The sequence below is a fragment of the Phaseolus vulgaris genome, chromosome 3, assembly GCF_051622355.1.
Source record: "Phaseolus vulgaris cultivar YP4 chromosome 3, ASM5162235v1, whole genome shotgun sequence".
Taxonomy (NCBI): domain Eukaryota; kingdom Viridiplantae; phylum Streptophyta; class Magnoliopsida; order Fabales; family Fabaceae; genus Phaseolus; species Phaseolus vulgaris.
The window spans coordinates 7,372,183-7,389,486 of NC_143500.1; the positions used below are offsets into that span (position 1 = coordinate 7,372,183).

At 29.9% G+C, this 17,304-nt stretch overlaps 2 protein-coding genes across 3 annotated transcripts; one reads left to right on the forward strand and one right to left on the reverse strand.

Moving 5' to 3' along the window:
* Positions 1-4,351: 4,351 nt before the first annotated feature.
* LOC137806404 (2-hydroxy-palmitic acid dioxygenase MPO1) lies at positions 4,352-12,229 on the forward strand. Its single transcript, XM_068606512.2, has 4 exons — positions 4,352-4,804; positions 11,598-11,660; positions 11,739-11,810; positions 11,953-12,229. Exons 1-4 carry the CDS (start codon positions 4,442-4,444, stop codon positions 12,064-12,066), a joined length of 612 nt encoding a protein of 203 aa, XP_068462613.1. The 5' UTR covers positions 4,352-4,441; the 3' UTR covers positions 12,067-12,229.
* Positions 12,230-12,946: 717 nt separating this feature from the next.
* LOC137806403 (NAC transcription factor 29-like) lies at positions 12,947-14,587 on the reverse strand. 2 transcript variants are annotated; one of them, XM_090300323.1, is made up of 3 exons: positions 14,098-14,587; positions 13,690-13,970; positions 12,947-13,523 (listed from the first exon to the last, which is right to left on the reverse strand). In XM_090300323.1, exons 1-3 carry the CDS (start codon positions 14,261-14,263, stop codon positions 13,428-13,430), a joined length of 543 nt encoding a protein of 180 aa, XP_090156449.1. In that variant the 5' UTR covers positions 14,264-14,587; the 3' UTR covers positions 12,947-13,427. The 2 variants fall into 2 exon arrangements, with proteins under 2 accessions (XP_090156449.1, XP_068462612.2); XM_068606511.2 differs by having other exon boundaries at positions 12,947-13,546.
* Positions 14,588-17,304: the final 2,717 nt, after the last annotated feature.

Here is a 17,304-nt window from a genome sequence, read left to right on the forward strand (position 1 = left end):
CACACTCTCTGATCCCAAAACTACCAATGAAAGAAAAGAAAAAAAACTTGAAAAAGAAGAGAGACTCAAATCGAAGAAAAAAAAATGTTGTTTAATCAATTCATAATTTTTCTTTTACATGTTATTTTTTGTTTTTCATTTTCGACTCATCCAAAAGTGTTTCTGTATGTATATTAAATTTCTATCATCGTGAAAATTAAGTAAAAAAGGAAAATGTGCACAGGTGCGGATGCACCTATTCTGCTAGTATATATAAAGGGGATTCCCCATTATAACTGTTTTTTTGTGTACACAATCTTTTTTTGATTCTATCTTTATTTAATATATCTTATTTTATTAGTATAATAAAGTATTTTGTCATTTCATATAAATTACTTAAAAATTAAATTATTTTTATAATTTTAAATTAATATTTTTATATGTCAACACTCCACCCTACCCTTAATTTCTTATTTTAAGACAACAATAGGAGGAGAGAAAGCATACGGTCACACATTTCCACACCAAATCTAACATATGAGATAAAATAACCTCCATTTCCAATCCCCCTCTTCACTTTATTTCAAGTAACTATATTCTTTGGTAAAACCATTATTCTTTTGTATCTACTATCAAGTCAATAATAACTTTAACGTGAACATTATCACACTCTCTGATCCCAAAACTATCATTGGAAGATGGGAAAAAACTTGAAGAAGAAGAAGAAGAGAGACTCAAATCGAAGAAGAAGAAAAAGAGATTGTTTAATCAATTCAGCATTTTTGTTTTACATGTTATTTTTTGTTTTCAATTTTGACTCATCCAAAATTATTTTTGTATGTATGTAAGATTTTTCTGTATGTATATTAAATTTCTATCATCATAAAAATTGAGTAAAAGAGAAAAATGCGGATACACAGATGTTATTGCGCCTGTGTTTCTGTTAGTATAAATAATGTGTATCCATAATTTTTTTTATTTATATAATTATATTTAATATTAAAAATTAAATAAACAATCTTATTATTTTACACATCTATATATTATTGTTATAATTTTACAATTTATTTTAAGAAATCTGAATAGATATGATAAATAAATAAGTATGCTATAGTATATTGTGATTAAAACATAACTGGAAGATAACTTCAAAATTTTCAAAAATATATTTTGTGAGAAAGATGCGTAACTAATTTTTAAAATTAAATAAAAATTTACTAAAATTAATACCGCATTATTTTGTTAAATCGTTTAATATGTTAAAAAAAAGTTTGATATAAAGATGGCAACATATGGTTTTTTAATTTTTAAAACCTTATATAAAAAAAATGAAAGCTTTTTTCAACCAAAAGAAGTTTAATCATTCATTCAAGAATTATAATTCTAAAAAAATCTATAATGTATTGTAGTCACCAATGACGACCAAAGAAGAGCAATGATGGAGTCATAGTGTATTGTAGTTTTAAAAACAAACAAAAACCATGGAAAATCAGCTTTTAAAACAAAACTACTATCTTTTTGTACATTAAATAAAAAAAATTAATATAATTTATTTCAGAACTATTACTAAGTAGAAAATTAACCCTTTTCACAATATGTTTGCATGTTTTGTATTTCATATAGAAATTTAAAGTTTAAAAAAAATGAAGTGTTGATTATTATTATTTTTTTATTGAAACTCTTTCTCTACAACTCATCACTAAGTCTGCCCAAGAAAAAATAGAGACAAAAAAGGAATAGGAAATTACCAAAAGTGTTCATACCACACCATTCATAGGATTTCCAATTGTGAGGGCTGTCTACAAAGTCTCTATCTTTTTTTTATATTTATCTTCTATCTATTATAAAAATATATTATTAATTCTATTTCCTTTTCTTTAATATCTATCTTTTATCTATTACAATATAAATATATATATATATATGGTAAGAACTTTTAAAGCCAATTTTAAAATCAAATATTTTACAAAAATTTACAATCAATATTTTTAGAAAGAAAGTATACCAATTAAATTATTATAATTAATTATTTGTGATATAGTTATTTACATTTATTTAAATAATATCAATGTATTTATGAGATGTTGACATCTTGAGATAATAATGACATGTGTTGACATTTTGAGATAATAATGGCATGTGTTTAGACATCTCAACCTCTCAAATAAGTTCTCACTAAATTAGTAAGTGTTTAAGATTATAGCCTAATCATATAATTAATAACAATAAGAAGTAAAACAATCACAAATTCGTGATTAAAGAGACATTTGGGCTTACATAAGTCTATCATAATCGTTTGTATAGATAAAAGTTCAACACAAGTAGTATAAATAGGTAAAAGGTGTTAGTTCTGCCATATGAAATTTTTTTTTGTTTTTCATATTTTTTATTAATCCAATAACCAAATTAATATATTACATTATTGTCAAACATGATCCATATACAATTCTTCCTTTTTTTATTGCTTAAAACTAACACCCTTAGAAAATTATGTATCAAATTAATTTTATACATTACATAACTTACTACTCAATATCTAAATAAGAAAATTTTACAAGAAAATTAAAATATATATATATATATATATGACGTGGACAAAGTCGTGCCAAGTTGGCACGACTTCAGGGGTTGACGTGGCAGAACTCGCGCCAACTTGGCACGACTTGCCAAAATTTGTAATTTTTTTAAAAGCGACCCCATTTTGGTAAAAATGGAAAAAAGGCCCCATGATGGTCAATATCCCCATATTTATAACATCCTTATTCCCTCTGAATACTAACTTGAGCATCAAAGTATCATTAAGGGTACCCTAATTGAGATCGAAGATCGAGATCAAAGACCAAAAACCAAGAACGAAGGAAGGAAAGACCCAGTGTTATGGTAGTCGTATAGGTTATTCGGGTCGAAGAAGACCTAACGAAGAAGTCACACGACAACCATGTGAAACATAACGAGTAATGACATATACATCCTAAAAGAAAACCAAAACAATCACATCGATCAGATGGAACTGATGATGAGCTGAGGAAGGAACTCGAGACATTGAAAAGAAAGAACACCGAAGAGATAAATGTGTTGCGTACCAAGAACACTTAGACGAAGCAGAAGTTGGTGGGTTGTGGAAAGAATCCCTTGCGCATCGAGGAAGAACCCTTAGACTTGACATAATCCACCTAACATCAACCCCTCGGAAGACCCCTACACCACCTAACATCGATCAAACCAAACATTATCATCATAACTACGGGCACACTATAGAAGAGTGCATGACTCTAAAGGATAAGATAAAAGAGCTAATACACGTCGAATACCTCCGTCACTTTGTTAGGAGAGAGTACGACAGGAAGGAGCCCCATCCAGATACATATCATAATCAAGAAGGAAGAGGAAGGGAATCAACATCAAGAGACAACATCATTTTTTGTTTACATTCAAATTTTAGTTTTAAATCTTTTACATTTTTTCATTTACTTTTCAGTTCTTTACATTTCATGTGTTGAAAGACGGTTTACTAGATGATTTTCTATAGACAATGTATTCTTTACTTTGTTTTACATTTTATTTCATTTTTCAATTCAATTTTAATTCAACTTATTTATAGCCTTTTTAATATTAAATATAAATAGGTTAAATATGTTTTTCATCTTAGTTTATTTTTATCTATAGTTCAACTTTAGACCTCCTAGGTAGTTCAAGTAAGGAAATTATTTTGGAATGAGACTTTATTATTTTTTTTACTTGAAAAACAATCTCCAATGTGAATTGAGATATTAAAATATTTCATATTGACTCATAACTGACATTGATATTATAATACTATAATATAATTCACACACAAAATGAAAATTTATTTGTTATGTCAAAAGAAGAACTAGTAAATACTCATTCTAATAAAATGAAAATTTATTTGTTATGTCAAAAGAAGAACTAGTAAATACTCATTCTAATAGTTTACTTACTACAAGTACTAAAGATATCTAAAGTTTAAACAATAATAAAAACTAATTTCACTACACGGATGAAAAACATATTTAACACGATATAAATAGATTAACAAAAACAATTTTAAACAATTATGCTAAAAATCCAAATTTTTAAATAGTTGTACAAATTTAAAATAAAACACAATTTTAATGAATTATAATAAATTTCTTTTATTAATGATATTAAAAAAGAATTATAAAAATACATACATATACATTAGTTTTTATATATTTAAATAGTTTTTTTTAACTCAAATCTAACTCTCTTTTTTATTAAATAGATCCAACCAAATATCAATAATGTATACTACTGTTTAACTTGGTTAGTTTCACGTTTCATTCATAATTTATTGCAAGTTCTAGATACCTAAGCTTACTAGTGTCCCTATTCATATATCACGCCCATGAAAAGAACAAATCTCCCTCTGCAACTCAAAGAAACAAAGAACTTCTTGTATTTTGGCCTTCTATAGTTGTAAATGGCATTGGGAAGGAGTGGATTCTTTGATCTTGAAAACCATTTTGCCTTCTATGGAGCATACCACACAAACCCAGTTAACACAGCAATCCATGTCTTGTTTGTTTGGCCAATTTTCTTCTCAGCCCTTCTCATTCTCCACTTCTCCCCTTCCATCTTCAGCCTTCCAAGCTTGGAGTTTTCCCTTTGGTCTAACCATGTCATCTTAGTTTGGAATGTTGGTTTCCTTGTTGCTTTGCTCTACTCACTGTTCTATGTTGCTTTGGATCTCAAAGCTGGTTCCCTAGCTGCACTGCTTTGTGCCCTTTGTTGGGTGGGAAGTAGCTTTGTTGCAACTCAACTTCGGTTGTCTCTAGCTTGGAAGGTAAACCAGGTTAATCGGTTATACTGATATGAAAATGGTAGCAGTTTCTCCTGTCTCTTTGGATTTTCTTATGTGTATGGAGCATGTTTGTTTTTTCATTTATCAGTGGTTAATTATTAGAAGAAATATTATAATTAGATATTAATAATATTTTTATTTTTTTTATAAAAAAAATTCATGTTAGGCATCACTGTGTTACTTGACATCCAGCTAGGATGACCTCAAGTAATAACAATCATTTATAATCTTATGAAAAAAAATATATTAAAAATATTAAATATAATCAATTATTTTTCTTTCTTTTACTCTTTAGTTTGTTGGAATGTTTGTTATTATATATTATTTTCTTTTATCTATAAAGGATATATTTAATTTAATTATTTTTTTTTCTTGATATATATGATATTAATAGGGATTTTTTGCATTCATCTCCTTAATGTGCTGGTTTTTTTTCTTATGGATGACATGGATAAAATTCTAATGTCTTACAAGTGGATTATTTCTAGTAGTATAATTACATATACTCTAGAGGTTAATTTTTTTTCAATGATTTAGTTTTTTTTTTATATCAATTCTTTTGTTTAAAGTAGTTGGATCATTAGGTGTCATTAATTACTTATTAGTTAATTCCTTATTTTGTTTTCAATTTTATAGATATTTTACTAATATAAAACGTTTTTGTTATTCAATCAATTTGTTTTTTATTGGTGTAGTATAAACTTTTTCTTATATTGTTGTTTCATAATATTTTTTTATGTACCTTAAATCAATTTTAATTTGTTGCTTGTTAGTCTTTCATTGACTTATATTAATTTGTTATCACCTTTTTTTTAAATATTTTCTTTTATCTAATAGATGTTTCACTTTGGAAGATTGTTTGTGTAATCTTATTGAAGGATTGTATTTGTTCTATCTTTAACTTGTTCACCAAATAACTATAATTTTGTCTTCTTTACTACTAGCACAAATCCTATCTGGCATTCTAGATTTAGATATATCTCTATCAAAATTCTTCGACTTTTGAGTAATGAAATTATTTGTGATATTTCATATATTTTTTCTACTTTCAATTGCTAAATTTGTTCTTTTGCGAAGTTTAGAAAGTTATCCTTCACTTCACTCAACAAAGTGTGTCAATCATTAGTTGATATATTACATTGTGATATTTAGAGTCCTATAGTAAGCCTACTTATGATGACAAACATTTTCTTTTTAACCTTAGTTGATGATTATAGTCATTTTGTGTAGATATTTTTTTCTCACACAAATATGAAATTGCTAATGTTATAAAACATTCTTTCAAATGGTTAAAACATAGTCTAAGACCAACATTAAGTGTTTCAGATTTGACAATGCAAAAAACTTGCTCTTACGGATTTTCTAGTAACATAAGACACTCTACATCAATTTTTACGTGTGTAGAGACCTCAACAAAACTCAATAGTTCATCTATTGAATATAACTCGAACTTTATTATTTTAATACATGTTGCCCGTCCAATTTTAGGCTAGTGTGTTTCTTGGTACCTTTTTAATCAGTGAGATTCTCCCTCTAGTACTATAACAAACATCATTTTTTCAAGTTTTATATGGATCCAAACCTAATTATCAATCATTAAAAGTAGTTGGACTTTTGGCTTTGGCAACAACTTTGTCCTTCTCCACAAACAAAATTATGCTTTTTCATCATTCTATCAAATTTTGTTGGTTAATCTAGAGGTTACAAATGATACAGATTGTAAAATCTAGAGACAAAAGAAAAATATTTCAAGGGATGTTCTTTTTCATGAAACATTTTTTCCTTTCAAGGAAGTGACTTCTTTTAGAGATTTTTCCTCCTTTATTGATGATATGGTAATCCTTTGCTTATCACTCATCATTTTCCCTTAGATACTTCTATTGCTCATCAATATATGAGCCCCACGATTTTACATCTAAAACATCAATGTTTAGTACTAATAGACTTGAAGCCTCTATTCAGAGATAATCTAGAGTGTCTAGAAACTCTTTTATTTATTTGACTATGTGTGCTTTAGCACATCGTAGGTTGTTTACAATTGGTCTTTAATTTTGTTACCTGAAAGCAAACATTATTTGTTTGTTTACATGGATGGCATCATCCTAGCATACCTTAATTATTTATGTGTTAAACAACCTACGTATTGACACTAAATTTCTCATTCAAACTAATGATCATTGCTTCTCGTACTTCTTAGGCTTGAAAATTTCCATGTCCAACTCCTTGAGTAAGATCAAATATATCTTATATTTTCTTGATGCATTACTTTCTTAGGTAGCACAATAGTTACACTATCTATGGATCCCATTTTAAAACTTAGCTCCAATGATGGTTATCCTATTGAGGATGCCTTTGTATATAGAAGATTAATTGGAAGAATTATGTACTTGACCATTTCCATCTAGTTAGTTTGTATGGAATTTTTAGCACTAGATCGTCTAGTCCATTTGTTTATACTAGATCATCTAGTTTGTTTGTTTATACTAGACCATCTAGTTCATTTGTTTATAATAGACCGTCTACTCTGCTAACAAACTGTATAGTATGCTAACAAACCGTCTAGACAATCTTGTTTAACACTAGACTATCTAGTCCATTTATTTACACTAGACAGTTTAATCTACTGAAAAATGTTTACACTAGATAGTCTAATCTACTAATAGATCATCTTGTTTGTTATTTTTTTTTTCTTTTGTTTTGTTGTATATACATTTTCTTTTCTTGACTTTGGCATTCCGCAATTAATAGGTTTCTTTGCTTTGTTTTCTCTAATTTTTTTCTCTCTCATTCTTCTTTGTGTTGTTCTTTTGATGTCATAGAGAATTCCATGAGTTCAACAAACCAATTCTTGAGAGGATGTACTCCATATCATATTGTTAATTATCATATGATTTGTACTAATGTGAAAATTAACTTATTTATTTTCTTTAATGTTTTCATTTTATATCTAAGGTCTCCTCTATAACACACCTTGGTTGCTTCTCTTCTTCTTTTTCGTAGGTTTTGTTTTTGTACTCTTGTAAGTTCTTTGGTATTAACATATCATCTGGCTCCCTATCATAATATGACACACTTATGCGATATACCCAAATAACCCTCTCCTCGGAAAATAAATTGTCTCATTAGCCATTTATGCTATACTCTTGTATTCCATATACTCCAGTTCCACAATCCCGACAGGGATATTTAAAAGTTAGAACCTTGTATCTTTCGGTTGTTGTTGTCTAACTTAGATATTTGGTTTTCTTGAAGATAGGGATTTACTTTTTGTCTCTTTGTTGAAATTATTTGATGATTGTGTACTTAATTTTCTATATCTACATATGTATTTCAATTATATAATTGTGATGTCTGTGTGGAATAAAAGTCTCTTATCTAATTTGTTTCCTAGTCTTTAAATTTTATTAGATTGTTGTCATGTTTTTAGATGTTTGTTAAATTTTTTAATAATGCCATGGTTATAGCTTTTTCCATTACTGTATTGCTCATTTAAAGGCTTATTTATCATGAATAAAATGTAGATTTTTCCTTTCCATTCTCTGTTGTTTTATACGTTAATAATGGTTTTTTTTTTATCAGCACTTTAAAGAAAAAGAAAATATGGAAAGAGGAAAATAAGTGTGAGCAGTAGCTCTTAAGTGATGGCCAGCGAAATTTTTTGTACAACCTTCAATTCTTCGCTTTGATGATCATTGAATAATGTTAATGGGAAAAAAAATTAAGTCCAAAGAATATTTGCATGTTATTTCCAATGGCTACTAGAGAAAATAATTGGCATAATAATGACAAATGTTGAAAGGGAAAAAATTGAAGCAATGAAGCTGAAGGATCTCAAAGTAAAGAACTATCTTTTTCAGGTGTCATCTTAAAAATGATACTCTGCAAGGATACTGCAAAAAAATGTATGTAGCAAAGGACGAAGAACATGAAGAAAAGTTATCTCTGTTGATGGTTTGTCATGCAAAGGAGGAAACCAACAAGAACTTGTGGTATCTAGATATTGACTGCATCAATCATATGAGTGGGAACAAGCCAGTGTTTCCCACTCTCGATGGATCTTTCAAAGATATTGTGAAGCTTGTTCACAATTCTAAAATTTCAGTTATGGAAAAATAACAAGTAAAAATAGAAACCATTGGAGATTCTACTCAAATAATCTCTAATGTTCTCTTTTGTTCCTTATTTCAAGAGCAATCTAAAGAGCATTGGTCAGCTGTAAGAAAAAGGTTATGAGATAACCATTAAAGATAGAATTTGTAGAATTCAATATGCTAATCCAAGATTGATTGCTTCTGTGAAGATGATAGAAAACATAATATGTTAGAATACAAGTGTGAATTTCACATTCAGTAATTCGGTAAAAATGAGAAATTGAACAAAACCTACAAAGTTATTGTCTTAAAATGATTGTGAAGAGACTTTTATACATGCTGAAGTTTTGGGTATAAAGTTATGAACAATTGGGTTGGGCTGACTAGACACCATGTTTAGTGAATGAGCTTAATCATTAAGTTCCTTTATAATTTTTATTTAAAGATATTATTGTACTTGTAATTGGGGCGCAAAAGGACAGAAAACCAAACAGTTGTCCGTGTGGATGTAGGTTGCAGTTGGCGACCAAACCATGTTAAATCTTGTGTGGTTTATTTTCTGCAGTTGATTCATAATTATGTGTCCGCGTGCATTTTTTCCATTAGAAAGTCCAATCTCTAGGCCACAACCAAATCAAAGAACAATAGGTGTGAAGTGATATAAAAAACAAAGTTTTGCATGACATGATACAATCAGATTAGTTATTAGCTGCTCAAAATTTATGGGTCATCTTTTAGTTGGATGTAAAGTCAACTTTTCTTCATGGAGACTTGGAAGAACATGTATATATCAATCAACCTTCTGGCTATACTAAAATTAGGCATTAGCGTAAAGTGTATAGATTAAAGAGTGCATTATATGAGCTAAAACTAACTTTAAGAGTTTGGTATAGTCACATAGATTCTTAGTTTCAAAGGTGGGTTTTCAAAAATGTCCTTATGAACACTCTCTTTACTGAAGTTAGTCATGGAGGAGGAATCCTCATTGTTTCTATGTATGTGGATAACTTGATTTTTGTCGAAAATGATGTTTCATAATGATTATGTTCGATATGACTAACTTTGGATTGATGCACTATTTTCTCGGGATTGAAGTGAAGTAATTAGATGGTGGAATCTTTGTTTATGTGTAAGAGCTATTAGACAGGTTTCAAATGAAAAATTGTAATCTTTACACTACACCAGTAGAGAGAAGAACTCTCAGTTTATGAAAGGTATAGAAGGAGATAATGTTGATGGCACATTCTTCAAGCAAATAGTGGGAAGCTTGATGTATTTTACCGCAACTTGGCCTGATATAATGCATGTTGCAACTTGCAAGCCATGTCAGCAGGTACATGGCGAGTCATAAAGAGAAACATCTCTTGGCTGGAAAACGCGTTATTAGATAGCTGCAAGGTGTAAAAATTAATTAGTTTCACAGACAATGACTATGTTGGGGATCATACTGATAGAAAGAGCATATTTGGTTATGTTTTTATGTTGGGAGCTTGAGCAATTTCGTGAAGCGACGCATTGTAACTCTATCACAGAAGCTGAATTTGTGGCAGCAACTAGTTGTGTCTGTCATGTTGTATGGTTGCGCAGAAATCTTGATTTTGTTGGTTTTAAGCAAGAAGGAGTTACTTTGATTTTCTGTGGCAATACTTCAATAATAAAATTGTCTAAGAACCCTGTCATTCTCAGAAGAAGAAGAAGAAAGCATATTAATGTCAAATATTTGTATCTTAAGCGATCTTGCAGCAGCAAGAGTTATTGAGCTTGCAGAAGCGAGGAGCAGGTTACTGATATCTTCCTGAAAGGTCTGAAATTAGATTCATTTAATAAACTCAAAATGTTATTAACTCAAAATGTTATTAGTATTGGAGATCTTACATTGTCAGAGATAAGGATGATATAAGTGGATGTCAACCTTATCTTATAAACCGATTTTATAAGGTTGAGTTTGCCATAAAGTATACTTCTTAACATGGTATCAAAGTCATTTAGAGTTTATCTTAGCGAGAGTTTGTTGGTCTTATCAGGTCACCATAAATATAAAGCTATCTGTTACCTAGTATTTTAAGTATTTAAGTCTTATCATGTTTTTAGGAGTCTATTATGTTTGAATAATGCCATGATTATAGTGTTTTTTTATTGTATTGCTCATTTAAAGGCTCATTTATCATTAATAAAATGTAGATTTTTCCTTTCTATTTTCTTCTGTTTTATAAGTTATGAGTCTGTTTGGTCCTCGATCATGTTTTCTGCTCCTTTTATTCTTCCTTTCTTTTTAGGGTGCTTAATTGTTCTTGCATTCCTCGTTCTAGGAAGATTCTAGCAGTGGTTCTGGTTGCAATTTCATTGTTTTCCCCTTTTTCTTCTGTTTAGGCTGAAGATAGCGGAATATCTTCATTCTTCCGCAGTCCTCACAAGTAATCAGATATTATATAGCTTTGGTAGATTGTGTTATGCTTATGTTTCTTTTGTGACAAACAATATCATGCATGTTTAGTAGTGTTTTTTTTGTTGCAATTGTTCCTACCTTTCTCAATCCTACTCCAAAAAGTGTAGCTATGCTTCTTATTTTTGTTGGCTAGATATTACCATGTTGTCCCATGCAAATAGTAAAAACATTCTCTTCCTGCATACATAAACATTATCAACATAACATGCCTCACTTTTTGCTCTTTGATCATGTCTAGGTTGTTCTGGTGGTTCAACTAGTATGTTGGACACATCTGTTTATTGGTCACGGAGTATTTGAGGTTAGCTTTTGGTATAATAACTCAATCTCTGACTTAAACATTTCTTATATTAACATGCCTAAGATATTTTATTTACAGAAAAGAGCACCTGCTCTATTGGATAACCTCATTCAGGCCTTTGTAACGGGTCCTTTCTTTGTATTGCTAGAGGTATTGTACTTACAATTTCATATTCTAAATTCCTAATACTAGTTCCCTCTTGCATGGTTCTCTACCTTTCCTTAGCATTAGTTTATTGCTTGAATATATTCATTTATATATGTATGGCTCTAAGGCTACTTGTTTTATGCAGGTTCTCCATACTTTATTTGGTTATGAGCCATACCCTGGATTTCATTCAAAAGTGCAAGCAAAAGTTGAAGCTAACATCAATGAATGGCAAGAAAGTAAGCAGAAACTATCTTAGGTTGGTGTATCTGTAAAAGTTAAATAATCTCCCACAAACAGTGGCAGAATAGAAGCTTAAAATGAATAAATGTTCATACATGAATGCATTGTAATGATACAGTTCATCATGTTAACTTTATCATTATGTCACAAGTGCTAATGGATTTACAAGTCCAAATAAATGCTTCATCTCATCAATTTGGTGTCCCAGACCAAACATCCTAAGAAGGCTCACAAATTCACAACCAACCAAATTAAATATATATGAAGATGAAGTTAGAGACATGTAACACGCATACACGACTCATTCAAATGATTGGTTTTGTTTAACTTGTACTACTTTATATTAACTAACAACTTCCTGACGAAACAAACACAAGAATTTGTAGTTTTATAAAAGGTGTGACCCTGAGCCACATGTTATTCTTATATTATATATATAGCGCATGCACATGCCAACCTTCTCAACACGTCATATCCAATTCTATCAACAACGCCGTTATCAATTTGGATAAGCAACACAGGGTGCCACCAATCACGAATTCAATTAACAACTCATTTGAAAACTCCTTTCTGTTTCAATTATTGACTCACAGTACATAGTTTTCCAATGCCCAATTGTATCTATCCTTTGTCATGAGAATAAATAATCATTGTGATGATTTATTCGAGCGGTGGAAGCGGGTGGCTCAACTGTATTTGCCTTCAAATGCTACCTAAGCATGATCTAAGCATCAGCTTTGATCTGAATCAGAGTATTGAATGTAATTCCATTAACATCAAGTTAAAAGTTTTCAATAATGGGGTTATTTTATCATTGTAAGTCCCAAAAAATAACCTTGATCACACTTAATTAGTGGGGGATTAGTATGTAATGTCACTTAATAATATAAAAAGTGTTGAAAGAAGTGTTAATGGTATTTCATACAAAGAGTATATATATACAATTTCTGTGGGAACTATGATCTGATTGGATATCACTGAAAATTCATTGGGTGATATAATATATATGGATTTCTACAAAGAATCTTCAGGATTATTTAACTGGTATGTTCCAAATAATCCAATTTCATTTTTTTTTTCTTTCATTTTTGGTATTATCCTCTTTGATCATAGACATGGTTCACAAATATGGTGGGGTTGATGGTGCTGTTCTGTTTCACTTGGTACTTCCCTGAGTCTGCTGCATAAAGGTTATTAGGAATTTCAAGTGGCTGTGGTTTTATGAACGGGTCTATTCCACCATTGACAGTGTTAAGTTGAAAATCAAAGGTTGAAGTGTATGATGCATCAGATAGTATGTGTGATATTGGACCCAAGTAATCCATATCCAAAAGATGAGTAAGGGAACTTGTCCTTGGAAATTTCACCACTTCTTGTTCAGTGCCATTGTTTGGTGGTGTAAGATTGATTTGTGCTATTGGGTAGTCCTCTTTTGCCTCCAATGATTTTCCCACGTTCTTCTTCTTGTAGATCCTACACAAGACCCAGTCATCTAGCTGATGACATATCCAAGTACAAAGGTAAGGTCAAAAAAAATAAAATAGCAGTCTATAGAGTAATTTCAAGTAAAATATTCAATATTTGTATACCTATAATTTCATACAAAAAACTTATGGTAATGAATAAGGCAAAGTCTTACCCTCATGGATCCCATTTGTCTATTGGTTTGTCTTCTTGATCCTATTAATCTGTACTCATGCATGATCCAATCTGTCTTGAGACCCTTTGGTGGCTTACCCTTGTAAAAAACCAAAGCTTTCTTCACCCCAATATGCTTAGAGCCACTATAGATTGCTTTGTCAGTACCAGTGGCCTTCCAATACCCAGACACAGTTGCTCTATTAGGCCTCACCCCATTTGGGTACTTCCTCTCTCTTGGGCTAAAGAAGTACCATTCATTTTCTCCAAAGTCTGTTTTCTCTGTATTTCATGAGAATTTGACATGTTAGAACAAGAGAAACATGCACATGCACAATCACAATATGGTCAAAACATAGGCAATTAGATATTTTTGAAGGGATATTTTAGTATATGTCAACACAAGTACCAGGTAATTCCCATGGATCAAACTTGTAGATATCCACTTCTGGAATGATTGATGCAGGGCATGGTTTTGATGTGGCTTGGTTACAAAGGTAGTAGACGATTAGTTCCTCATCAGTGGGGTGAAACCTGAAGCCAGGTGGGAGCACAGAGCTTGTTCTGCCCTCCATTGAGTAGAGTGAAAAGCAAGATTGAATGGGAAACTATGGAAAATAGTTCTTTGCTAATTACGGGACAAAAGAGAAGGGAAAGAAGAAAACTGAAAGCAAGGGTTAAAGAGAAATCAAGGTGTTTGAAATGTTTGCAATGAAGTGGATGCCCCTTTTATCCTTGCTTTCTTGTCGTTTCTGTGGTGGCGCTGCATGGCTTTGATTGGTTCTTATGGCGACTTTTCTACACCTTAGTGCATGCGTCACCTTACCCACCAGATTCCTTATTTATTTAATTATATATCATAAAGTTTGTCAAATTTCTACGGTCACATTCTTTATTATTAAAAGTACTCACACTATTCTATTTTGGAAATCTCATATTACTAATATTAGAAATAAAGATATTTTATAATATATTAATATTAGAAATAAAGATATTTTATAATATATTAAGTACATTTATAAATTTTGATTTTATAAAACTAAATTATGATTAAAATTTATTTTTTAATATAATATTAAAATCAGTTAAAACTTATTTTAACGAGAGTTTGTTTAATTTAACAAGTAATCCACCATCTTATGAGTTAGCTTATGTCACCTTCTTATGAGTTAGCTTATGTGAAAAGTTTATATTAACATGATATATTTCTTTCAATTTTATGAAATCAAAATTTACATGTTTCATTAGAATTAAAATATTTTTTTTTTAGAATAATTTATGTATTGTCGGGCATTGAGTACCGGAAATGCATCAACACGTGAGTCCAACAACTTCTCTAGTACTTTTCAGATATCTGATCTGAATAGAATTCTATTTGGTTTTTCGATAAGGCAAACAAATTCGTTAATCGGGGATCAAAATGTTATAACTAATCGACCTCTCGACATAGTAAGTTAATCTCGAGAAATTAATTAAAGATAAAACATTATTAAGACCTAATAGTACAATTAGACACATATTAGACCTGAATGGACATGAGACAATCTTTATCCAAAGAAAGAGGCTCATGGCCAAACTATAAATAGGAAAAGCACATAAGGAGAAATGTAATAAAAGTTTTAACCCTTAACTCTGAGTATAGTTACGTCTCACTTGATGGTCGGAGTGTCTTTACAGGTACATTTATCCCTACTTATAAGGAGAAAAAACAAGATACTAAATAAAAAAATGAGTTCAAGAACCTACTAAAACTAAAGAAACTGATAGAAATATTCAACCATATAAAAACAATTTTGATACAGTATACCAACACAATTTGACACCATACACCATTGAGAAACCAGAACTCCTTTACCTTTGTGTTCACTAACTTTTTAATTTTCTTTTAGATATAGCACTCCTTTATCTACATTGGTTGCATTTCATTCTCTGAACGGATATGATTGGGCATAAAACACAATAGTGATGTCAGGATGCAGAGTTCTGAATTCATGGATTATTAACATGTCACTATTTGATATGGAATGAATGATGTTCATTCAAACAAGCAAATAAGAGTGCGAAAATGACGAAACTTTATTTTTCTTTTTAAATGCTCTCTTTTGCTTCTTATTTGCTTTTGGGTCGAACTACGATGAACGTAAAACTTTATTTTTTTTCCTTTTAAAAGATTTGTTCTCGTTTCTTTATAGAGAGATATTTCCTTGTTGCATGGAAAAATGGTTTGCATGTAACTGCATTTTGTACAAGTTTTATTTACAACGCAACAATGATAAAGAAATGCTATTTATCTAGCACGTTTCTTGAAGAAATTTTGCTATTTTTTTTTCTTTTAGCATACTTCAAGTTTCTGTGTGTGTGACACTCAAACTAGAATACCCTATTTTCTCGGAAACTATGGTTCTATCATACAAATTTTGTTACTCAAATTCATGGACGAAAACTGTAAGTAAAAGCTGAACTTAAATTTGATCAAAACTTTTTTTATATGTATCTTCTATTTTATTTTTGTCCATTATAATAAAAACACATGATTTCGTGCATTATTCGTACTGAAAATCATCGTACTAATTAGGCAGTACTCTTCATACTAGTTACAAAATCTAAAACACACCTAGTTGGGACTTTTTGTCTATAGTATAGTTGTATATTTTGAGAAATTTTTCCATGAGTTTGAATTCTTCTAAAAAAAATTGGTTTGGCATTTGTCATTTTGTTGTAGTTTCTTCAAAATATATTTATTCTGGCTTAATAATCACTTTCAATAATTACACATCTTATTAAGAATAAGTTTAAGAACAATTTTTTTCTTTAATTTATGTGTTTTAAGCACAAAATCATGAAACTCCATAGACAAACCCTAAACCCTATTTAATCACATTCTGTTTTTTTTTTTTAGTTTTATAAAATTAAGAAATTAGAGTTAACAATTAATGGATAATTTCATTACTAACATATTTAATTATGTAGAATATGAATAGCATAATTTAATTGCAAAACTTTCCACTTTTAATATTGTTTTGTCAGTCATCGAATATTCATCTTATAAGTCAGTTTTGTAAGATTATGTTAAGTTTAAAATCAACTTTTTAACATGGTATCAGTGTCATTTAGATTCTAGCTTAACGAGAATTTAGACTTATTAGATCATCCGTCGAATCCATTATCGAACTACCTATAAATACGTAATCTCACACACAAGTTATTAGTATCGGCGTGAGGTAAATGTATTGGAGATCTCACGTCAACTAAAAATTAAGACATTTTGTAGTATATAAGTGGATATAAACCTCGTTTTAAACCGGTTTTATAAAATTGAGTTAATTTAAAGTTCACTTTTTAATAATTATCAAAAGTTTAACTCAAAAAACTAAATGTGTAATTGAACTTTTGTAAAGAATAAAACTTTGTATTCATGAAATTACAAGATTTAAAAAACATATGATAGCAACTTGCATTGCAAATGAAATTGGGAAAATGAACAATTACAAAAAATTGTTTTGAAAAGATGGATATGGTATAAGATTGAGATTGAGATATGTGCTTCATACGTGTTCACTATCCAAAGAAAACAACAAATAATTCAGAAAGAAAAAGAAAGAGAAAGACCAATAAC

What these genes read in the sequence shown, in the direction of transcription:
- LOC137806404 (XM_068606512.2), top strand. Translation starts at nt 4,442, where the DNA reads ATGGCATTGGGAAGGAGTGGATTCTTTGATCTTGAAAACCATTTTGCC. An exon ending in GGTTGTCTCTAGCTTGGAAG is followed by an intron (nt 4,805 to 11,597) that starts GTAAACCAGGTT and finishes GATCATGTCTAG; the next exon opens with GTTGTTCTGGTGGTTCAACT. An exon ending in TTGGTCACGGAGTATTTGAG is followed by an intron (nt 11,661 to 11,738) that starts GTTAGCTTTTGG and finishes TTTTATTTACAG; the next exon opens with AAAAGAGCACCTGCTCTATT.
- LOC137806403 (XM_068606511.2), bottom strand. Translation starts at nt 14,263, where the DNA reads ATGGAGGGCAGAACAAGCTCTGTGCTCCCACCTGGCTTCAGGTTTCAC. An exon ending in TGATCCATGGGAATTACCTG is followed by an intron (nt 13,971 to 14,097) that starts GTACTTGTGTTG and finishes CATGAAATACAG; the next exon opens with AGAAAACAGACTTTGGAGAA. An exon ending in GACAAATGGGATCCATGAGG is followed by an intron (nt 13,547 to 13,689) that starts GTAAGACTTTGC and finishes ATATGTCATCAG; the next exon opens with CTAGATGACTGGGTCTTGTG.